Source organism: Castor canadensis, chromosome 5, assembly GCF_047511655.1.
Source record: "Castor canadensis chromosome 5, mCasCan1.hap1v2, whole genome shotgun sequence".
Taxonomy (NCBI): Eukaryota; Metazoa; Chordata; class Mammalia; order Rodentia; family Castoridae; genus Castor; species Castor canadensis.
This window is the reverse complement of record NC_133390.1, coordinates 158930445-158955280: the sequence shown is the minus strand read 5'-3', so window position 1 is coordinate 158955280 and position 24836 is coordinate 158930445. Positions and strand designations below refer to the sequence as shown.

The 24836-nt window shown below is 41.0% G+C and overlaps 1 protein-coding gene across 3 annotated transcripts in view; it reads left to right on the top strand.

Annotated features, from left to right (window-relative positions):
- Trpc4ap (transient receptor potential cation channel subfamily C member 4 associated protein) overlaps positions 1-24836 on the top strand; it is a 94750-nt gene that overhangs the window by 57927 nt on the left and 11987 nt on the right. For 2 of the 3 annotated variants that reach the window (XM_020177788.2, XM_020177789.2), the window contains exons 9-10: positions 18354-18520; positions 24607-24738. In XM_020177788.2, coding sequence (XP_020033377.1) covers positions 18354-18520; positions 24607-24738 — 299 coding nt within the window. The remainder of the gene's footprint in view (positions 1-18353; positions 18521-24606; positions 24739-24836) is intronic. The other variant, XM_020177790.2, reaches the window with a different exon arrangement.

Below are 24836 nucleotides of genomic sequence, written 5' to 3'. Positions count from 1 at the left end.
CTACTAACTCCAGAGTATTTCCTACTCTTTCCTGTATCAACTTTAGATTTTGTGGTCTGATATTAAGATCCTTGATCCATTTTGAGTTAATCTTGGTATAGGGTGATATACATGGATCTAGTTTCAGTTTTCTGCAGACTGCTAACCAGTTTTCCCAGCAGTTTTTGTTGAAGAGGCTGCTATTTCTCCATCATATATTTTTAGCTCCTTTGTCAAAGACAAGTTGGTTATAGTTGTTTGGCTTCATATCTATTCTGTTCCACTGGTCTTCATGTCTGTTTTTGTGCCAGTACCATGCTGTTTTTATTGTTATTGCTTTGTAATATAGTTTGAAGTCAGGTATCGTGATACCTCCAGCATTGTTCTTTTGACTGAGTATTGCCTTGGCTATTTGTGGCCTCTTGTGTTTCCATACAAATTTCACGGTAGATTTTTCGATCTCTTTAATGAATGTCATTGGAATTTTGATGGGAATTGCATTAAACATGTAGATTACTTTTGGGAGTATTGACATTTTTACTATGTTGATTCTACCAATCCATGAGCATGGAAGATCTCTCCACTTTCTATAGTCTTCCTCAAGCTCTTTCTTCAGAAGTTTATAGTTTTCCTTGTAGAGGTCATTCACATCTTTTGTTAGGTTTACACCTAGGTATTTGATTTTTTTTGAGGCTATCGTAAATGGAATTGTTTTCATACATTCTTTTTCAGTTTGCTCATTGTTAGTGTATAGAAATGCTAATGATTTTTCTATGTTGATTTTATATCCTGCTACCTTGCTATAGCTATTGATGATGTCTAGAAGCTTCTGAGTAGAGTTTTTTGGGTCTTTAAGGTATAGGATCATGTCGTCTGCAAATAGGGATATTTTGACAGTTTATTTACCTATTTGTATTCCTTTTATTCCTTCTTCTTGCCTAATTGCTCTGGCTAGGAATTCCAGTACTATGTTGAATAGGAGTAGAGATAGTGGGCATCCTTGTCTCGTTCCTGATTTTAGAGGGAATGGTTTCAGTTTTTCACCGTTAAGTATAATACTGGCTGTAGGTTTGTCATATATAGCTTTTATAAAGCTAAACATTGATCTACCATATGATCCAGCAATACCACTCTTGGGGATATACCCAAAAGAATGTGACACAGGTTACTCCAGAGGCACTTGCATACCCATGTTTATTGCAGCACTATTCACAATAGCCAAGTTATGGAAACAACCAAGATGCCCCACTACTGACAAATGGATTAAGAAAATGTGGTATTATACACAATGGAATTTTATGCAGCCATGAAGAAGAATGAAATGTTACCATTTCGTGGTAAATAGGTGGAATTGGAGAACATCATTCTGAGTGAGGTTAGCCTGGCCCAAAAGACCAAAAATCGTATGTTCTCCCTCATATGCGGACATTAGATCAAGGGCAAACACAACAAGGGGATTGGCCTTTGCTGTGTCCCATAGGTTCTGGTAGGTTGTATTTTCATTTTCATTGACTTCCAGGAACCATTTAATTTCCTCTTTTATTTTATCAATGACCCATTGTTCATTAAGCAATGAGTTATTTAGTTTCCAGCTGTTTGCATGTTTTTAGTCTTTATTTTTGTTGTTGAGTTCTAGTTTTATTGCATTGTAATCAGATAGAATGCATGGTATTATTTCTGTTTTCTTATATTTGCTGAGGCTTGCTTTGTGCCCTACGATATGATCTATTTAGGAGAAGATTCCATGAGCTGCCGAGAAGAATGTGTATTGTGTAGAAGTTGGATGAAATGTTTTGTAGACATCAACTAGGTCCATTTGATCTATGGTATGTTTTAGATCTTGGATTTCTTTATTGATTTTTTTGTTTGGATGACCTATCTATTGATGATAATGGGGTGTTAAAGTCTCCCACGACCTCTGTGTTGGAGTTAATGTATGCTTTTAGGTCCTTCAGGGTGTGTTTGATGAAATTGGGTGCGTTGACATTGGGTGCATATAGGTTGATAATTGTTATTTCCTTTTGGTCTGTTTCCCCTTTTATTAGTATGGAATGTCCTTCTTTATCTCATTTGATCAATGTAGGTTTGAAGTCTACTTTGTCAGAGATAAGTATTGCTACTCCTGCCTGTTTTTGGGGGCCTTTGGCTTGGTAAATTTTCTTCCAGCCTTTCATCCTAAGCCTATGCTTACTTCTATCGATGAAATGGGTCTCCTGTATGCAACAAATTGTTGGATCTTCCTTTTTAATCCAGTTTATCTCAAACAGTGTCTTTTGATGGGGGAATTAAGTACGTTAACATTAAGTGTTAGTATTGACAGGTATGTGGTGATTGCTGTCATTTAGTTGTCTTAGTTGGTTGAGGGTTTGATTGTGTGTAGCTAAATCAATGTTACTCTCTACTTTCTTGCTTTTTCTTTTCCTGTAGTTTGGTGCTGCCTGCCCTTTCATGGTTATGTTGGTTTCATTTTCTGTGTGCAGAATTCCTTGAAGAATCTTTTGTAGTGGTGGCTTTGTGGTCATATATTGTTTTAGTTTCTGCTTATCATGGAAGACTTATTGCTCCATCTATTTTGAATGATAGTTTTGCTGGGTAGAGTATCCTAGGGTTGAAGTTATTTTCATTCAGTGCCCCAAAGACCTTATCCCAAGCTCTTCTTGCTTTTAATGTTTCTGTGAGAAGTCTGCTGTGATTTTGATGGGTTTACCTTTGTATGTTATTTGTTTTTTCTCTCTTACAGCCTTCAATATTCTTTCTCTAGTCTCTGTGCTTATTGTTTTAATGATAATATGTTGTGGGGTAGTTCTATTTTGGTCAGGTCTATTTGGAGTTCTGAAGGTTTCCTGTACCTTTATGGGCATAGATTTTTCTAGATTTGGGAAATTTTCTGTAATTATTTTGTTGAGTATGTTATACATTCCTTTTTCTTGACCTCTTCTCCTTCTTCAATGCCCATGATTCTCAGGTTTGGTCTTTTGATGGAGTCGGTAAGTTCTTGCATTTTCTTTTCACAGGTCTTGAGTTGTTGAACTAATAGTTCTTCGGTTTTTCCTTTAATTACCATTTCATCTTTGAGTTCTGAGATTGTCTTCTGCTTGTTCTAGTCTGCTGGATTGGCCTTCTATTTTGTTTTGCTTTTCTGTTTCGCTCTTTTTTCTGAGGTTTTCCATATCCTGAGTCATTTCCTCTTTAATATTGTCTATTTTCCTCCTGAGTTCATTTATCTCTTTATTTATCATGTTCTTTGTTTCACTTTGGTGTTTATACAGTGCTTCAGTTGTTTCTTTTATTTGTTCTTGTGCTTTCTCAAATTCTCTATTTTTGTTGTCTTGGAATTTCTTGAGTGTCTCCTGTACATTTTGGTTGACAATATCCAATATCATCTCTATAAAATTCTCATTGATTACTTGCAGGATTTCTTCTTTCAGGGTGTTCTTGTAGGCTTCATTGCATTCTTTGGCATAGTTCATCTTCGTTTTGTTGGAGTCTGGATCTGGGTATCTGATTTCTTCATTTCCCTCTGGTTCTTGTACTAATTTATTGTTGGGGGGAAAATGATTTCCCTCTTTTTTCCGTCTTCCCATCATTGCCCTTGTTATTGTTACTGTTCCTATACTGTTTGTAATTCAGTATTGTGTAACTTGTAATAATAACAATGGTGATATCTAGAATGGAAGGGTGAGAGGAGAAGGAAAGCAAAGAAGGTAAAGAAAAAGAAGAAAAAAACAAAACAAACAAACCCCAACACAAAAAAAAGAAAAAAAAACAGAGCCAAAGAAATATAGAGGGAGAGATAGTGTACTAATCAACAGTGAGCTAAACAGGCATTAGAGAGACAGAGAGAGGATAATGAAAAAAAAAAAAAAAGACAAAAAAACCCACAAGTTCAAATGCAATAAAGTTTCAGTCTTAATAATTTTGGTGTTAGTCCTTCAGCTCCAGTCCTGAAGACTTCTTGGTGTCTGTGAAGGAGTTCTTTCGTTTTCTCATCAAAGGGGAGAAAAACAAAAACAACAAAAACAAAAATATCCCAAGTTCAAATGCAGTACAGGTTCGGTTAGTCCTTCGGCATCCGGTGTTGTCTCATCAAAGGAAGAGAAAAAAAGGGGGGGAGTCTGGAGACAGCTTTGAATGTCTTTCTGAGGCTGTGGCTCACCTGCCTCCTACTGACAGCCATCTGCTGCTGCAGGCTTTGTTTATTTAGAGTTCTCCTGGATGCATGTCCCTTCTCTTTTCTCCAGTATACAGCCCTACCTGCCTTTTGCAATTGCCGTCTTTTTTGCATGAGGAGTGGCCCTCTCCCCCTCTCCAGTGGCGCTTTCCACAAGACAGCCACAGTTACAGGCTTTACCCTCTCCAAGGTTGTGGGACGGGTGCTGTGGTTCCTGTCTCTGGCCTGTCTCTGGTCGGCTTTTTTATTTACAGTTTGCCTGAGGGATTGCTCCTCCCCCACTCCCCGGGGCTCAGGGCGCCCACCCTCTTTGCTATGTCTTTTTTTTTTTTATTTAATTCAGCTGTTTGTTTATTATTCAGTTTGGTTTTTTCTCTTTTTTTTCCCCCCTGGGAGGGGGTCAGTCTGTCCAGGGGGCTATGCTGATCTGACCCAGGGCTGTCTGTGGGAGTACCGTGTGTCGCTTAGCTCACCTGGTGGTCTGTGTCTTCCCAAGCAGTCTGGGAGCTGGCGTCTGGAGGCGCAGGAGCCCTCCTGGTTTCTCCATTTAACATGGGGTGGGGGTGTTATGCACGGGGGGGGGGGGGGGAGTTGGAGTTTTGCCTCTTCTTGGTGGTTTTTCCTACAAGGTGTATTTCCAGCATCTCTCCAAGATTTTACTTTAGGGAGCATGCTTTCTGCTTCTTCCCTCTAGTTGGCATCTTGGAATCCACTAATAATGGAGTTTAAATGGCACCATATTGTCATTTAAAACAATAAGCTAAATCAAAATACATCACCAGAGATGAATGCTCCAAAGGAAACAGAGACTGAAAAAAGAATCTAGCAAAGGAATATGCCCACTTCGATATCATTGTGGTATTTGGGGTGGGGGGGGACTGAGGTTTGAACTCAGGGCTTCATGCTTGCTAGGCATGTGCTCTTACCACTTGAGTCACTTTGGCAGCCCATTGTGGTAATTTTTTAAACTCACAATATGTATGTTATACCTTTGAAAGAGGGGAGGATTGAATTGAGGTTAAATATGTTTCTTTCCCTTTTTTGCAAATATAGCAAAATGTTAACAGCTTTCTAATCTTTGTCAAGTGTAATAGGTATTGTTAGATCATTTTCTTATTTCCTGTGCTTTTTCTATGTACAAAAACTATTTCATATTTTAAAAAATGTTTATTTATAAAAATATATTGCTTTAAAAATCTTTCTTTGTCATTAAGTTGGGCAGTAAATCTCATGTCCATGAAAGGGTAGTTAATTTATTCTGTCTCAAGTATAAATAGTGTAGAGAACTTACTGTGTGTTTGTTTTCCAAATCGAATAATAAATTGGCAATTTTCTTAAAAAAAAAGTTAAGAATAAATCTAATGAAGTACAAAACATACCCTCTGAAAATTATAAAATATCATTGAAAGAAATTAAAGAAGACCTAAATAAATATGAAGGCATCCCATGTCCTTAAATTGGAAGATTTAATAATGTTAAGATCCCCATTTTGTTCTGCAGATTCAATCTACAAATATAGTGCAGATGCTATTAAAAATCCCAGTTGTTTCTCTGTAGAAACTGACAAGTCAATCCTAAAATTCATATGGAAACACAAGAAACCCAGGCTAGCCAAAACAAAGTAAGTGGACTCACAGCTTGGTATGGTGGTACACACCTTTAATCTCAGCACTCAGGAGACTGAGGCAGGAGGATCATGGGTCAGCCTGGCATGCACTGTCAGACTACAGTTAAAAACAACAACTAAAGGACTCACACTTGCTGACTTGAAAAATTACTGTAAACCTGCAATAATCAAGACTGCTACTAGGATAAAAGACATACACAAATCAATGGAATATTATTAAGAGTTCAGAAATAAACCCTCACATATATGATGAATTGATTTTCAACATGTGTGCTAAGACCAATGAGGGAAGCAGTGGTCTTTTCGGCATGTAGTGCTGGGACTGTTAGATATCAGTGCAAAAGGATGAAGTTGTATTCTGTACCTCACATCATATACAAAACTTAAAAGGATCACAAACCTAAATATAGGAGCTAAACATACAAATCTGTAGAAGAAGACCTAAGGACAAATCTTCATGATGTTGGTTTGGAAGTGGTTTCATAAACATCTAAAGCCCAAGCAACCAAGTTAATAATAGACAAATTGGACTTCATTAAAATTAAAACCTTTTGTTCTTCAAAGACCACAATGAAGAAAGTGAAAAGACAAACCACAGAATGGGAGAACATTTTTGTAAGTCATGTATCTAATAAGAGACTTGAATCTAGAATGTACAAGAAACTCCTTAGATCAATTATAAAAAGACAACCCATGGAGCTGGCAGAGTGGCTCAGGTTAGCATGAGTGCCTGCCTAGCAAGTGTGAGGACCTGAGTTCAAATCCTAGTGCAGCCAAGGGAAAAAAAATAGACAACCCGTTTCAGAACATAAACAAGGGATCCAAATAGACATTTCTCCAAAGAGGATACACAAATGGCAAGTAAGACATGAAAAGCTGCTCAATATCCTTAGCCTTCAGGAAAATGCAAATTAAAACTATAGTGAGGGCTGGTGGAATGGCTCAAATGGTAGAGCAGAATTCAGAACCCAGTACCATGCAAACAAAAAACGAAAAAACACTGTAGTGAAATACTGCTACTTCACAGTTAGTAGGATGGTTATCATTGACAAGACAGATAATAAGACATCTCCAGGATGTGGAGAAATGGAAGCCCTCATTTACCCTTCCTTCCTCTCTCCCTTTCTTCTCCTTCCCCCACTTTCCATCCTTTGATGAGTTCTTACTATGCTGCCCAGGCTAGCCTTAAATTTGGGATCTTCCTGCCTCAGCCTCTTGAGTAGCTGAAATTACAGGTTTGTACCACCATGTCCACGTAGTCTTACTGTTGATAGGCATATAAAATGGTGCAGCCACTTTAGAAAAGTAATCTGGTCCTCAAAAGATTAAACGTATAGTTACCATATAGCCCAGAAATTCTACTCCTAGATATATACCCAAGAGAAATAAAGACATGTTTACACAAAAACTTACATGCATGTTCACTGCAGCATATTCATAATAGCCCAAAACAAAATCCTCTACCAGTTGATGGATAAATAGAATGTGATATATTCATATAATAGAGTACTTTTTCAGCAGTAAAAATATGAATTACTGGTAGTTGCTGCAACATAAATAACCATGGTGCTAAGTAGAAGATGCAGTGATTGATAAAGGAGCACATATTTGTGAGCTCATTTATATGAAGTATCCTGAATATTCACTTCCATAAAGGCAGAAAGTAATTGGTTTCCTAGGGCTAGGGATTTGGTGGGCAATAGGGAGTAATGCTGATGTGTACCAGGTTTCTTTTTAGGGGTTGAAGATATTCTAAAATTGGTTGTGATCATGACTGCGCAGCTTTGACTATCCTTAAAAACCACTGAACTGTGGCTAAATGGGTGAATTGTATGGTAATGTGAATTGTAGCTCACAGTTGTTTGTTTTAAGTGAGTATACCCCAGAAAGTATGTGCAGCACACACATAGGGAGACTTTCATCAATATTGCAGAGCTGAAGAGATTTGGAGGGAAGGGCAGGCCATTGGAGCTAGTTTTTCCATCCTCATCCTTGGAAATTATCTTGTTGCTGAGCTCTGGTCATTGCTTTGAAGATTGTTTCATGCAAATACTTATCCCAGGTTGTTTCTCAGGCTGTGCAACTCAGGCACAAATACTGGCAGTGACTTGGGAACAAATCCAAGCTGTCTGTGTCTCCCTCTTCACAGATACTCATTGCTGAAGAAATTATGTGGCCACACTGCACCTGCTCCTTCCATAGCCATCCTCTCCTGGAGGCCTCCCTAGAGGCCATGCCCAGGGGATGTGGACTCTGAGGCTCACCAAGTCTTGAGCAAGTCTGCAGCAGAGGCAGGGTACTGTGTGCCAGTTCCCTAGTCTCCACAAATCACTGGACTCTTACATGGTTCTGGAAGCTAGCCAAGGGACTCCAATGTGAACTTAGAGTAATTCTGTTTTTCCCCCAAGGTGCAGGAAGATATATGTGAATAGACAGAATTTTCTCACTTAGATGTTTCCTGTAAAATTGTCCTTAGTATTTTCTGATTGCCGTTTTAGTTGCCAGCATGCAGGTTGAAAAGAAAACCTGAATAATAAGTTGTAGTTAGATAGGAGTAAGAAGCTCCCACTTGCTGTTACCCAGTAGGGTAACTATAGATAGTTATGTACTGTATTTCTCAAAAAGCTTTAAAAAAAAAAAAAAAGGATTTTGAATGTTTTCATTATAAAGAAATGTTAAATGTTTAAAGAGGTAGGCATGTTTAATCTGATTTAAGTATTAAACAATGTGTATATGCACTGAAACATCACATAGTACCCAATTAATAGGTACATTCTTTATGTTTTTGTGTAACAGTTAAAATTTTTAAATTGAGTCTGGGTGTGGTGGTACATGCCTGTAATCTCAGCTCCTAGGGAGGCATAGGTAGGAGGAACATGGCCCAAGGCTGGCCCCAGGCAAAAAGTGCAAGAATATCTTAAAAACAAACAAACAAAAAAACCTAAGGCTGGTGCCGTGCTGTATGTCTGTAATCCTGGTGACTCAGGAGGCAGAGATCAGGAGGATCGTGGTTCGAAGCCAGCCCAGGCAAATAGTTCACAAGACCCTATCTCGAAAAACCCAACACAAAAGAAAAAAAGGGGCACCCCCCCCACCCCACCCCACGCTGGTGGAGTGGCTCAAGGTGTATGCCCTGAGTTCAAGCCTTCGTACTGCAATAAAATAAGATAAAAGCAAAGAGGTCTGGGAGTGTAACTCAAGTGGTAGAGTGCTTGCCTACCAAGTGTGGGTCCCCTGAGTTCAGAACCCCTCAGTACCACCAAAACTTTTTTAATTTGTAAAATACTTAAAAGCATGGAAAACAAATGATAGGCAAGCATTAGCAGAAGAATTCAGACTTTTTTACTCCTATTTAACATATGTTGCTTACATGTGCCAAGCATTGTTCTGAGCACCTCATATATGTCAGTTCCTTCCATCTTTGCCAATTAGGAGGTGCTATTGTCATTATCACCATTTTTCAGATGAGGATGGATACTGAAGCACAGAGAGGTCAACTAACTTACCCAAGGCCACCCAGCAGTCTGGCTTTAGGTCATGCTCCATGAACAGCTTGTCCTTTCCTAGGGTCATGACTTTATGTTAGTGATTTGATGTGGCTAGAAAAAGTAGTTCCAAGTCTGTTAGGGTTTTTTTAATTTGTTTGTTTGTTTGTTTTTGGCATTGTTAATGGAACCGGTTCAGTCTGTGATCAGACTTCCAAATTCTGTGTCCTGTGGGAAAGAATCCCTCACAGGACACGTGGTATAAATGGAGTTTATTTAAAGTTAGGAAAGAGAAATACAAAAGGGAGCATGATGGGGCTCAGGTGGAATCTGGAGGCCTAGAGGATGATGTGCTTCTCTTTTCCAAGTGCTTGTAAAACTTATGCTATTCTAGGGGAAGGGAGGAACCAGGTGATTCCCATCCAATAATCAATGAGTGGGAGAGGCATGGGTGCCCCCTGAGCCAAGTAAGGGTGGTTTGGGCTGTCCCTGAACCAGGTGTGGGCAACCTACATCATATATATATTTTTTATAAGTCCCAAACTTTCCCTAATCCTAGCCTGCCTCAATATGTCCTTGTCCTTTCTCTCTGAGGGTGGAAAAACTCTCATTCATTGTCTGACTAAAGCTCCAAGTTGTTCCTGGGCATCAGAGGTCCAAATCCATGCTTCATTTTCTGTCCCTATGGGTCTGAAAACATCAGCCCCTCGATTACTAAATAAATTACACCCTACATTTCCCCAGCCGTCTAATTTGTGTTTTTCCTCCAGTTTTAAGCACTTCTGAGGTTTTTTTGCCCTTGGGAAGGGAATGAGTAGTTCCCAGCCAGGTAAGAAGCAGTCCCTGAGCCAGAGCAGCCAATTTGAAGTGTAATATTTTTCTGAGTCCCAAACTTTCCCTAATCTTAGCCTTCCTCAAATTCCCGCTGAGAGACAAGATCGTGAAAAAAATCTTTTTGAGGTTGCTGAGGGTCTGGAATTCTCTTTTCTTTCTGAATCTGCTTCAAGCTGACAAGGGGCAGCAAACCCTACCTACAAGGGGAAATTGTCTCTCCTACTTCTTTGCCTTGGGGTCATTTGGACACAAATTGTCTGAATTATAATCCAACACAGTCAAGGTTTCTCATGGAGATCTGGGTTGCTCCTAGAGATCTCATTCATCTGCAGAGATAGATAGCCCTGTTGCCTCATGATTTGGGTCCTAAAGGCTTTTATCCTGGAAGAGATAAATCTTGTTTAGAAGGCATGACCTGAACATGAACATTGATAGGAGCATCAGAAGGGACCCTGCCGGGTGTAGCAGAAAGGATAAAGAATCTAACCTTTCATTTTGAAAAGTGGCAGTCTTATGGTTATTTTGCCTCTAGATATTTATACCTGTAGCTGTTTTTAACTCTTAGATGGCCTTCTGTTTGGACTACTACTGTAGTGGGTAGTTAATGGCTGATTGTTTAGGGTAGTATCTACATTAGGGACCAGGTGTACCCAGGGGCAGGTGCCAGTCCAGTTAGAGGGTAAACATCAATGAGTCAGTTCTGTGCAGAAAGACAACTCACGTGTCCCTACACAGAAGTTAGCTACCATTGAAAGTTACATTGCCTTTGCTTAAACAGAAGGCCTTGGCCAAAGACATGAGTTTGCCTTTTGCCAGAAGCCTAGAAGACTTAAATATTAGAGCACAAGTGTAAGATGCCTTTTTAAAATCTCTTGGCTTTGGTTACTTTTAGATATCTGGCATAATTGACTCCATTTAGATCTAGAGAAGTCCCCTCACTTGTGTAGTCCTTTTGAACTGTCTCACATGGCTGAATATCACTTGTTCCTTTAAGAAGTTGGGAGATGCTGACCACTCAGGAGTCATGTCCACTTAAACTGTTCTCCTAAGAGTCATCTCTGAAGAAGCTCCCAATTTGATAGATTTGTCCCCTGGAGCCAGGAGTAGCTTCTTCCGGAAAGTCCAGAAAGTCAGATTTGTCCCACAGCAGAGGGGGAGTAACACACATCAAACAGATCAGAACTACATGCCAGTGCGGCCAAACTAAGCAATAAAGAGATCTGTTAGTTGGGTTTTAAGCTGGGCTTAATTAAATCTAATTGTCTGTCCCATCGGGGATGTATCAACACCATTAAATTGCTATAAAGTGTCCAGAGACAACAGTTATAAAGTTTTACAGGGAAAATACAAAACAACCCCAGTACTTAAGAATGTCTGTTCTGGTTGCCAGAGTCATTTTCCAAGGGTTTGTCTGTAAATGTCCCACTGGGATTAGAACTGTAATGACAAAACTTAAAGTTTAGCAATTAACATAATAGTTTAATTGTATATACTATTATTAAACCTCTTACTATGATTTGGAAAAGAGACTAAGACACCAGCTTAGTATAGTGTCTTTTTATAACTGTTTTAGAGGGTTTATGTACTAGAGGAACATAAAGACACCTAACATAAAGAACCCAATAGCAGCATCACAGTTTAAACCTTGAATTTTGGTTAGGTAAAGTAATAAGTTAGTGGTTGTGAGTACTGTCAGAACAGTACAAAAAATTAAAAACCCTAAATTTTCCAATGGTTAGATGAAGGCAGTGTCAGTAATTTCAATTAGTCCCTGTTTTAATGCTCAATTGCATATCGTATACATAAAACAATGTTTATCTAGCCAATGTCAGATAAACCAATGTTTATCTGACAAACATGTTAGGCCTAAATGGCAGAGCTTTTAGCATTTGTCATGAAGAGCAGAAATGTCAAAGACCTTACTAAATAGACTGTACCTTAGATAAAAGAACTATGGCTGTTTATATGTGTACACTTTTAACTCTACAAATGATTTACAACATTTAGATACACATACAAGGCACTAGCAATATTCAAACCATTTAAAAGAATTTTTACTTAATTTAAATTTAGCTTTCTCAGTGTTACCAGAAAAATACCTTAGGATTTTTTGCATCTGGCAAGAGACTAATTTAGGCAGGATACAAAGAACAGTAAATTCTTTTAAATGGGCTATAAAGAGAACTAGTCATTTTTTTTGGGGGGGGGGAAGGGGTTCAGGATTAAAGCACTCCCATTATTTAAGGATCCAGCCAAGTGAATATGTTGGCTTCCCCTATGCTGGCTGGTGGAAAAAGAGAGAGGAAAAAGGAAGGGGGAAAATCTACCCTTTAAGAGAATCATTCTCCTAAGGGTCATCCCTCCACCCCCGCACGAGGGCTCCTGAATGGAATTCCCTGTGCTGGCTGGTAGAGAAAGAGAGAGAAAGGGCAGGAGGAAGATTGCCCTTTGAGATCCTCAAGGTATCCTGGAAGTCTCATTTGTAGGTCCTCTAGACCTGGCTTGCCTTACAGACCCCTCAGCAGATGTCTCTGTGAAATAAGTGGCGGGGTATCCCAACTTCCTACTGCTCTAAAGAGGCAGTCTCTTATGCCCCTGCATAAGAAATGGAATGCTGATCCTGAATGCCAACACAATCATTAAAACATCACAACTATCATACACTGGGTAGAGGCTGATAACCAAAAACAACCTGTAAAATGAAAAGATAACAGTCTAAAGGAAGACAATCTGTTGAGTGTTAAAAAGAAACATTTTAATATGAATTTTTGTAACCAATACAGAATTGACTTCTAAATCCAAATTGTACCAAGGCTGAAACAAACCCATAGCCCATGGTCAGTTTTCCTAAGATCTGTGTCCTTCACTTGCTGCAGTGAAAAGATGTGGACCGGAAGCTCAGGATTTTGGCTGTGGAGGAAAAGCCAGCAGCATGTGTGCACATCAGGCCATGGGGTTGTAGTCATCTTGTAAACTGAGAAGAATGGGGGAACATGTACATTTTAAACCAACAAGACTAATGTCTCAAATGATTAGGTACAGAAAGAGGTAAAGGAGTGAGTGTAAAGCTAGGAAACACAGTGACTGAGAGTCATGGCTGGACATTAATAAGGAATCACATCCTAGACTGCTGAGGTTAACAGAATGGCTTGGGACACACAGCAGGATTGTTATTGGCCTGCATGCAGCCCCTGGAGCCCAAAAATAACAGGCTCAATCGTTGAGAGTTAATGACGCACATAATTTAATATTTTAGGATAGATTATCTTTTAGTAGACCCAGTAAAAACTTAAGGTTTTATTATCCTATCTGGAGGGTGAACTTTTGTTTGCTTTTAATAAAATTTTGTATCAATCAATAGCACCAAAAATTCCTGGCAGTTGTTTTGGTAAAACAGAAACACATTTTTTAAATACACATTAATACCTTAAATTTGACCTCAGAAAACTCTCTAGGCAAACTTTAAACTATAGCCAACCCAATCACACATATATAAACTTATAAGCTTTAAGACCTTAATTTGTATCTTGAAACAGCCTTTGTAAAAACCTGAATTTAGTTAACACTGTTTTTATAGAATTCTTAGCAATCTTATGCCTTAAAAGACTCAGGAAGAAAAATAAATTAAACTGTCTCTTTAATAATTGCAATCTACAGGAATACATGAGTCAATAAACTGAATTATAAAAGAATTAAATGTAAATTAAACTCATGCTATAATGAAACAGATTGAGATTATTGTCCATAAATTTTCTTTTAGTCCTAAAGCAAGAGGATAGTTAGGCCTTGTTGGGATTAGAACTTTGGATGACTTTTCAAATAACAGTTTTATACATTAACTTTATAAAAGTAGTTTAAGAATCATCCTAAAGGTGGGGGCAGGGGGGAGAAATGAACCAAGCCTTGTATGCACATACGAATAATAAAAGAAAAATGAAAAAAAAAAAAAAAGAATCATCCTAAAGACATATAAATACACACATAGATGTTTTGATGTAGGCATGCCAAAAAATGTCAATTTAAGCACACATGTATGAACCCAAAAAAAGTAAAAATTAAGTGGCTATAATTGGTAGGACACAAAGACACACAGAAAACACACACAATGACACACAAAACAATCACATTAATTCAGAGTGACTTTTAAACAAATCATTTCTTCTGATTAATTTTAGTAGGTTAGCCAGCTAGATTCTTAAGTAGTTTATAGCAGCTCTTTAACACAGTGTTCTATTCTTTGTTCAATCCTTAACAGATTAACATATTGAAAACAACATGTATAAAAATAATATTAATGTAGAGAATTTTAAGCACAATTTATTATTTTCCTAGAGTATGGCAAGATGACATCACCCGCTGAGTTTTTATCTCTAGGGAGTGGCAAAATGGCTCTGGACACATAGTAACTTCATAATGGTGGTAGCATTTCCTGTGACCACATGGTCTTCTCGAAAGGGTCTTTCATATGGAGCACAAAGACATATTACATGCAGCATACAAGCTCAAAATAGCAACCTGTTATAGGAATGAGAGACAGCTCCCCCTGAGACACAGGTGTTACTACACATATGAGTTCCTGATAAAGAGACCAAATAATTGAAGCAAACTAGGTGGAAGCAAACTTGTGGCCTCACATTTGCTAGGCAGGCAGGTCTTTGTTAGCTTCCCTAAAGGAGACTTACAAACTATCTTTAGAATCTGGCAAATAATCTCATTAATCCCATCAGTGGTGGGCGCCAGCCCTGTTACATGCTGGTTTGAAGTGTTGCAGGATGGCGTCAAGGGTCCTGGCCTTTACAGGCCAGAGAGCTGACCCTGATTGATGAGCCAAAGTCGGTATCCGAAGTAGGATTGTTAGACAGAAAGGAAAGACTACAGCTAGAACAGTGCAGCGGAGCCCGGAAGCTGGTAGTTCGCTGCTCAGGTGAAAGCTGGGGCTTTTATGGCCATTTTAGCTCTGGGTTTGGGTAAGGCTTAGGTAGTCTCTTTTCATTGGCCGTGGATTCACAGGCTTTCTTAGGTGAACTGGTCTGTTTGCCCCTTATGGGGGAGGGGAAACTATCTTGAGAGTATTTTGCTCATCAGCCCTGTGGCACATCTATCAGAACCTGTATTTCCTCTTCAGGGTGCAGAAATGCAAATTTACAACTCCTTATCAGGATGCAGGAATGAATGATAGTGCTCTCCATGGGCAGATGGGATACTCACTCATCTGCCTTAGGTCTCCAGACCCAACAGCCCCTTACTGGTGAACCTGGGACAAAGGAATGTAACCTCAGAGTGTGGGTGAGAGTTGGGACTAGGTACCCATGGCAAACAGAGGCATGGAGGGTAGACAGGCAAGGGAATGGAGCAAAGGAGGAAGAGGAAAAAGACTGCCAGCCCACAGCAGCTGCAGGAAAGAGCAGTCCAGCCTGAGGCCTGAAGCTAGCTCCTTTCTTCCCCAGGGGCCCGCAGTGGCAAAGGCAGTTGCCATTGCCAGTGTTGCTGCCAGCACCAGCTGGGTGGACTCTGCTGATCGTCTAGGATGCGTTGGCAGGCTAGGCAGGGCTTCTGAGCCCATGCTGACAGACGGGTCTGGAGAGCCAGCACCACAAGCCTCGGCCTCCAAGCTGATGCTCCCAGGCTGCTGCTGAAAGGCAGGACGTGTGCACTTGTTCCCGGTCCCTCTTATAGTTAGCAGGTAGGCATAAGCGGTGACCATGAGAGGAAGACAGGAAGAAATCATTTTAAATTCCCAACTCTACTAATCTCTTTTTAAGATCAGATAACTAGAGTTTAGAGAACAAGAAGTTCTAAAGTTAGACACTAATTAACTCGCTTAACTCGCTCTCTACCCAAGAGTAATCCACATCTTAAACATGGAGAAGGAAGGTTTCCACAAGTGAATTTAACAAAATAAAGACCCAAACCTGGGAGCTAGACAGAGGAAAGGTTAGGAATTTTAGTCAGAAATTCTCTGTCAATTAGAGCAGGAACTAGTAAGTTACTCAATGTCTCTTTTAATAAAACAATGACCCCCAACTCAGAAAATCACTCCAGGGGCCAAAAGGACCCAAAATTAAAAGTTTCTAAGTAAATATTTCAACCTTAAAACCTGACCCCATTGTTCTCACTTTAGAGACAACCTGCTTTTAGTCTGTTAGAAGTGTATTCCCTTCCCAACAAACTTTACTGACACTTAAACTGAATCTTCTCCTGCTGGATGCAAGAACCATCAATGCACACTTCTGAAGGCAGTTTAAGGCCTGGGGCCAGTCAGGTGGGGCATGCCCCTCACTAGCCCTCCAAGACCCTGTCTGACAACCGATAGCAGGGGACAGGTTAGAGGGATCCTGCTCGAGTGTCTGGGGAGACAGCCACCATGGCTAGCATGCCTCCTGGCCACATAGCTGTTTGGGCTTGGGGGTCAGAGAGAGAGGAGAGGGGAAGGGAAGGAGAAAAGAGAAGGGTGCAGAAGCATGGCAGCCCAGGAAAGAGGAGTCCAGCCTGAGGCTTGGAACAGCAGCTGTCATGGCTAAACTGTGGCACTGGCCACCCCCATAGTTCCACCCAACCTGGCTGTGTGTCTACCAGAACACATCCACAGTGGTGGATTGTGGGGCTGCATAGGTTCCTCACGCCTCATGCCACATGGGGGTGGGCTAATGCAGCACATCCTTGCATCTCCCAACTGAATGCTCTGGGGCAAGACACTGATGCGCTGAGAGAGGCCCACACGTCAGGAGATGGGGACAACATGGTTAATATTGTCCATCCACCAGGGCCTGCGACCTCAGGGCCTCGGAGCAAGTCCGAGGTGTGATGCTTGGCTCCAAAGTAGTGGGTAGAGGGACACCTTGAGGCCTTAACTTTTAACTTCTGTCTGGCTCGCTCAAATGTTACCAGCACTGGTGCAGTCTGTGATCAGAAGACTTCCAAGTTCTTTGTGTCCTTCGGGGAAGAATCTATCACAGGACATGTGGTGTTAATGGAGTTTATTAAAAGTTAGGAAAGGGAAGTACAAAAGGGAGCATGATATGGATCAGGTGGAATCTGGAGACCAGAAGGTGTGCTTCTCTTTTCCTGGTGCTTGTAAAATTTACAGTAATCAATGGGCGGGGAGGAACTAGGTGATTCCCATCCAATAATCAATGAGCGGGAAAGGGAATGAGTGGTTCCCAGCCAGGTGAGAGCAGTCCCTGAGCCAGAGCAGCCAATTTGAAGTGTTAAATTTTTCTATGAGTTCCAAATTTTCCCTAATTTTAGCCTACCTGAGCAGTACTGGAGTTTGAACTCAGGACCTTCATGCTTGACAAGTGGCAGACACTCTACCACTTGAGCCACTCTGCCAGTGCTAGGTTAGGTTCTTATTTCATGACAACTGCAGAAATCACCATGCCTCCTGAGTGAACCTTCCCTGAATATATTTTAACTACTCTGTACCACATAGTTCTGGCCTTTGCAAAAGGCCTCCAGGGCAACAGGTTGAATACCAGTTTGAAAGGATCTTAGCAGTTCATGATTCATCCTTTTGCCTTAAAGATGAGGAACTTGTGAGAAAGTAAGTCTCCCAAGGTCACTCAGCCTCTCATGAATCTGGCCAGTGCCCTCTTTAAATAGACCTCGTGATGACTGAGGTTTCCTAAGAATTTGGTGGTTGGCTTTTGTTGTGCTCCGATGAGGAGGTAACTTGGCCAGTCATACAGCCAGAAAGTTGTCATTCCCTCTGTTGTGTTTTCTCTCCTGCTTTCCAAAGGGTACACTCCTTCCTCTGTGATCTGAATCCACAGAGGTTTTATTTTTTTGTTGTTGTTAACCAAGAAGTATGGTAAATGAATCAGGTTACCTGCAACTCAAGTACAATGCCAGACACGTATCAAGTGTCCCATACATTTCACTTACCTGCTGCATTAGTGATGATGAGATTAGGAAAAATGAAATCTACTGATCGGTAATGTTCATCTCTCTCTCTGTTACCAGTTATGAAACCCGGTTTGCTTTAGGAAGTTGAGACTTAGAAAGATTTAGATGGTTCTTCCTTGGCAGATGGGTGATCTTCCAAAATGATCCATCTCAAGCCATCAGCAGGGTGCCCTCATGGAACGTTCCTAAGCTTGCCAGGCTCCATGGTGGGGGGTGAGGGGGGTGGTTTGAGGGAGTTTTGTGGCTTTCAAAGTTTTGGCCCTAGTCTAATGGCTCTGTTCATGGCAGCTTTGAGAGCAGAATGTTTTTCCTCACGAGCTGTGACTAACACCTCTCCTGGGGGCTGTGTCAGCCTCTACTGTGTTCCCTACTCCAGGCACCTCTGAGGAAAATGGGCTGCCGCACACTTCAGCCAGAACCCAGCTGCCCCAATCGATGAAGATTATGCACGAGATCATGTACAAACTGGAAGTGCTCTATGTCCTCTGTGTACTGCTGATGGGGCGTCAGCGAAACCAGGTGGGTACTTCCCCAGCAACTCAGAATGGGAGAGCTAGGAGCAAATGCTCCTGGCTGTGGTGTGCCAGGTACACCTCCCTCAGGCCTTCTCTTAGGATGGTGCTCAGTCTAGCCCAGCAAATCTATGTGGTGTTTTCCTTCTCATAAGGAAACCAGACTGATTCAGAGCTTAGAGTCGTTCCTTTGCACCTTGATGTAGCAGAATTCCTAGGCAGCATTGGTACACAGGGCCAGGAGCAGGCATCTTATTTCAATAAGATTAAGAATAAAGACAGGACTGGTAATGCATTGAAAGAGTTTCCAATCTGATGTGGACTCATAATGGTGGGACAGGGCCCAGAGCTGTGTCCACTTATAAAACCTGGGAAAATGTGGGAGTTCCAGATGTCCTGGAGTTTCCTGAACCTTGAAACAGGTGGGAGGGGCAAGGTCTGCGTGTTAGTTTTCTAGTGATAAAGGGCCTGACTACCTGAATTCAAACCCCAGTACCATCAAAAAAAAAGGGAAAATGTTATTTCAGCTCAGTTTCAGAGGTTTAAGTCCATGGTCATCTGGCTTCATTGTTTTTTGAATCTTTGTTAAGACAGAACATCATAACTGAAGGGCATGGCAGAGCAAAATTGCTTACCTCATGGCAGCTAGGAATGGAGGGGAACAGGAAGGGACCAGTGATCTACTCTTTCCAACTAGGCCCCACCTCCAGTAGTCAAATCAGCTATGAATTCATGAATAGATTAATCCACTCATGAAGTTAGAGCCCCCCCATGATCCAATCACCTCTGAACACTACTATGGGACCGAGTCTTTGAGGATATTTCATATCCAAGCCATAATAGTCCCATAACCTAATGAGAGAAAGGGGGCTTGGAAATCTCCTCAAGACTGATGAGAAGTAGTTGTCTCCTGACTACACCACCCTCCTAGGAAAGAAACTAGGCATGCAGAGAGGGTAGACGTCTAGGAGGAAAGGCTGGACATTCAACAACCCTCGTGCATCTTTCTCAGTCAGGCACTGGACTGTCAGAACAACTCTGGATGGCAGACGTGCAATTAACCCCTTTGTAGTAATGAAGAACAGTTTTAGGTAGGATGACCAGGACTTTGGAATAGGGATGTCCTGAGGAAAGTGAGGGACCCAGGCATGCCAAGGTCTGAGGCAGCCTCCCAGCTAGAGGGAGCAATGCCTCTGAGGTGGGAGTGGGCCTCGTAGTTGCTGGCATGAAAAGGAAACTGGACTGGATGACTGGAAAGGAGGACTGAGGAGTCAGGGGCCAGCTTGCATTGGGCTGTCAAAGGCTATTTAAAAGACTCCGGTTTTTATTCTGAGTACAGTGAGAAGTTGTTCCTTTGGCTGCTGTGTGAAAGATTGGAAACAACAAGAATGGGAGTAGGGAGACCCCTTGGGGATTAATTGAGCCAAAGGTAGTATCTAGGAGCCAGCACCATGGTTGAAGGGGACTGGTGGGAAGTGGCTGCATTCTGGACATATTTTGTAGATGGAGCAGATGGGATTTGCTAATGGTTTGCATAAGAGAGGAGAGGAGTTAAGAATGGACTCCCAAGTTTTCTGGCCTAAGCAAGCAGGAGAGTGGATTATTAAGACGGTTAAGACTAGAGGTGAGGAGTGGAGAGTAGGCTTGAAAGAAAGATGAGGAGTGCATTGTTGACAAAGTAGGTTTGAGGTGTCTGTTCCAGTTGGCACTTGCATTACCTCAGCTAAAGGTGGGGAGAGGTCAGGGCTGCAAGAGTAACTTTGGGAGCCCTCTACATGATAGGGGCCCATGCTTGCATCCCATGCTGGTGCTGCTTTCTTCAGTGAAGAACATTTCTTATAAAAAAAATTGTGGTGTCGACTCATGTGTTAAATGCTTTTACTTTTATGAGGCATTTTCACCATTATTCACATTTGAATTTTCAGATGTTTGGTAAGTTACACAGCAGGTAGGAGAACCCTTCTCTCCCCACACTTGATGCTTAAGAAAACAAGAGTACAAAATGGGCTGGGCTTTCAAAGGCCAGGCATTGGGAGAGCCAAGATTTAAGTGCCACTGCCCTGTGTCTTCTATTCCCTGAGCCTTCCTGTTGTCAGGTTGCTGTGAGTCAGTGTGGTCTCAGGTAAACTATAGAACATCACTGCTTTGTTGAGAAGGGACTGCTGGCACCTTTGAAATACAGCTCCACTGAGAACCAGCATTGTGTCAGCACACTCTTGTGGTACAGTAACCATTTACTGTGTGCCAGCCACTGTGGGAACAAGAGGTTCACGGATCCTGTCCAGACTAGGTAAGCAGGGGAAGGGTTTCCTTGACCAGGCTTCAAGGAAGTCTTCCTCCTTAAAGTGGCCTTCTTGTTAATGTACAAGTTCTCTGACTAGTCTTATCCAAATTGAGGTCGTAAGACTGGAAGCACTTGCGCAGTGCCTTAAGTTTCATTCCTCTGGCACTAATCAGTATAATAGATATTTCCCCCTGGTGCCTTGAACTTTCTCCAACATTACCTCCTTGAGCCCTTTCAACAGCTCCATTGTTTTCCATAATCCTTTAAGGGACTAAGACTCAAAGAACATTGCCTAAGGTCACAGAGTTAACTCATGAGCCCAGAGGTGACGGCCCTAAAGCCTGAATGCTCATGCCTGCCTCCTGTGGTAGAGTGGCATCTGTTCTGACCCCTTGCTTGCTTTCTACCATCCCATGGGAAGTCAACCAAGGGGCTAGACCTGAGAGTAGAAATGATGCATTTGACTAATAAAATTGGCTAGACAGGTGAAGAAAACTAGTATTTTCAACAGAAAAGGAAAGTAGCATAGAAGAAATATCAGCTGAGCGTAGTGGTATGTGCCTATAATCCCAACTACTTGAGAGACAGAGGTTTGGAGGATCTCAATTCAAGGCCAGCCCAGTCAAAAAGTTAGTGAGGCAACTCCCCCACCCCATCTCAACAAACAAGCTGGACATGGAGGTACACATCTGTAATTACAGCTTAGAGGGAGGCATAAGTTGGAGGACTGCAGTCTGAGGCCACCCAGGGGGAAAGAGCACAAGACTCTATCTGAAAAATAACTGAAAGCAGAAAGGGGTGGAGGCACAGCTTAAGTGTCGAGCCCTGAGTTTAAAATTTAAACCCCAGCTCTGCACACCTCCCCACAAGAAAAAGGAAACTTCAAACCTACTACTGACCTGGACTTCAAGAGACCCAGAATCAGGTCCAGGTCTGCCTCAGAAAGCCCCTCTTTTCTAATCTTTTTATTTTGAGATAGGACCTCATTATGTTGCTCAGACTAGACTCAAACTCCTGCGCTCAAGTGATCATCCTACCTCAGCTTCCCTAGTAACTGAGACTGTAGTGCACCACTGTGCTCTCAGCCCTAATCTTGAGCCTAGGCTTCTTATTGGTACAAGGAGGCCATTGGACTGGATGAATTTTGGGAGCCATTGCAGTGTGCCCTTGGCAGAGCTTAGGGTTTGGAATAAGACAGGAAGACACGCAGTAACTGCCATAGGTGTCAGCCTCACCTTCCAACTCCCAGTTAAGCAGGGCAAGGTAGACCAGGCTGAGTTTATCAGTAGAGGCATAGGCAGCAGAGCAGATATCATTTCACATTGACCCTCGTTCTGTCAGATTTCAATTGCCTGTGCATGTTTACAGGAGTGGAGGTTGCAGGCAATGCCTTTGTCAGATTTGGTTTCCCATGGTTTATGATGCTGGTGGAGGGTTGGAAAGAGACAGACAGAGCTTAGGGTAAGACACCTGGGTTAAGTGGCGTTTCCCTGGCCAACCTCGCTCAGGCTGGTCTTGGTGAACTTCCCTGCCCTGTAGAGCAGCAATAACTGAGAGGGACTATTCTCTTATCACACATACATTCTCTGACCAACTATGTAATAGGCAGTCATGTTTCATATTATGTAAATAATAATAATAGGCAAATAATTCTCATCGTTGATATAAATTAGTATCTGTGAAGCCTGTCTTCCCTTTGATCTTCAGTATTCCATGAAGCAGCTAATTTCACCAGTTGTTAGTATATCCTTTTGAGATATTTTATGCTGTAAAAGCAAATGCAATTTTTTTCACAGTCAAATAGAGCATGTACACACTTGATTTGTTAATATATGTCTGTGGGCTGAGGTATTGCTTAACTAGTAGAGCACCTAGCTAGCAAGTACAGTCCTGAGTTCAAATTTCTAGTACCACTCCCCCAAAAAAGTGTATGTGTACATATATATGTATACACACACATAGATATAGATATATATATAATCTCAGCAATTATTCAACTCAGTACATGGAAAAGACTTTGATACTGGTGCCATTTGTCCAGTCATTTGGATGTACCATCATTTGTTTAATTAATCCCCATGATGGAAGTATAGGATATATCTGTTTTGGGGAATAAAAGAATTGCTGATCAAGTGGAATATGGGTTTGTAATTTTTTAAGATATCAACAGATGAAAATAGTTTGCCTTTATTTGATTATTAAACTTCTTTTTATACCTCTTCCATATTTAAAAAACTAATATATAGGAAAAAGAACTGCTAATTTTTAACTTTTTGGCAGAACTACTTTGTGCTTACTAGGCAGGCACTCTGCCACTTTAGCCACACCACCAGCCTGGATTTGTAATTTTTGAAGATATTGCTAAACTGTCCTCCCTGTGTGGGTGGTACTAATATGCTCTCCTCCAGCAACATGTGAACCTGTCTGGTGCCCAAATCACCAAATTGATGCCAAAGGCAGATAAAATTTTGTCTCCTTTGCTTATCTGAAAAAGCAAAAAATTGGTTGGGATTTGAATTTCTGTTAACAGTAGGTTGATCTCCTTGGATATATTTTAAAACTTTTTCTAATTCCTAATCTATATCCTTTCTCCATTTTGCCCCCCTGTGGAAGCAGTTTTTTTTGTCTTAAGAGATTTATAGGACTCCTTATATAGGAAATTTTTTCTGCCTGTGACATAAGTTGCCAGTATATGTTCTCCATTTGTCATGTTTGACTCATGACTTTGCTTATTGTGTAGCCCAGGCTGACCTCGAAGTATTTTAATTTTTTATTATTATTATTATTATTATTATTTTACAGTATTTGGGTACTGTACTTAGGGCCTTGTGCTTATCTTAGCAGGCCTTGAGTCACACTCAAAAAAAAGTTAGGTTTTTTTTTTGTTTTGTTTTGTTTTGTTTGGTAATACTAGAGTTTGAACTTAGGCGTCATGCTTGCTAGGCAGGTGCTCTACCACTTCAGCCACTCTGCCAGCCCTTTTGAGTGTGTGTGTATGTGTGTGTGTGTGTGTATTGGGTATTTGAAATACGGTCTCATAAACTGTTTGCCCGGACTGGCCTCAAACCATGATCCTCCTATCTCTGCCTCCTAATAAATAGAGTTATTTTTCAGATAGGGTCTCAAATCAAAGTCCTCCTACCTATGCCTCCCACATAACTGAGATTACAGGTGTGTACCACCATGCTCAGCTTTTTAAACCATTTTTATTAACACATATTAATTGCACAAAGTGAGAAATTTCATTGTGATATTTCCGTACATACAGCTTATTATGAGTTTTGCCATGGAGAATGTTAAAAACTTCTTTCTTGGCTTCTAGGTTTCCTATAAAACTTTAGAAAAGCTTTCCTACTCTTGGCTTTTTTTTTTTTTTTTTTAAGTTTTCACATAACATTTTTCTAGGATCATTACAGTTTTGCTTTTTAGTATTTGTTATCTTGTCTCCAGTTGAAATGTTTTCTAGTGCAAAGGCATATTTTCATCCTAATGATATGAGGAGGAAAAAGATGACAGAATTCACGTATGGTGGAGCTAAGAGTAAATCCAGGACTATCTAAATCCAAAACTCATCCTATTAAGCTAGGTCCTTCCACACAGTGTGACTTATAAGTAGTGAGAGGTAATGAGCAAAGTAAAAAGGTATTTATATATTGTCAGGGACACAGGCTGTGTGGATGTTTTCTTCAGCACTTCATACTGACTGTTGCTTTCTTCATCCTGAAGATGGTTGTCTGTGTAGAGCATGAGGTTTTATTGAATTTTGGAAACATATTGGTCTCAATGCTTCTCCCTTTCTGCCCATCCAGGTCCACAGGATGATTGCCGAGTTCAAGCTGATCCCTGGACTCAATAATTTGTTTGACAAGCTGATTTGGAGGAAACATTCAGCATCTGCCCTTGTCCTCCATGGTCACAACCAGAACTGTGACTGCAGCCCTGTAAGCAAGGGACCCCGGGGACATTTGTGACTTTATTTGCTACAAGTAGTAGTTTTGAGACCTGCTGCTGACCTTGTGACCTTGCTCTTGAAAATACA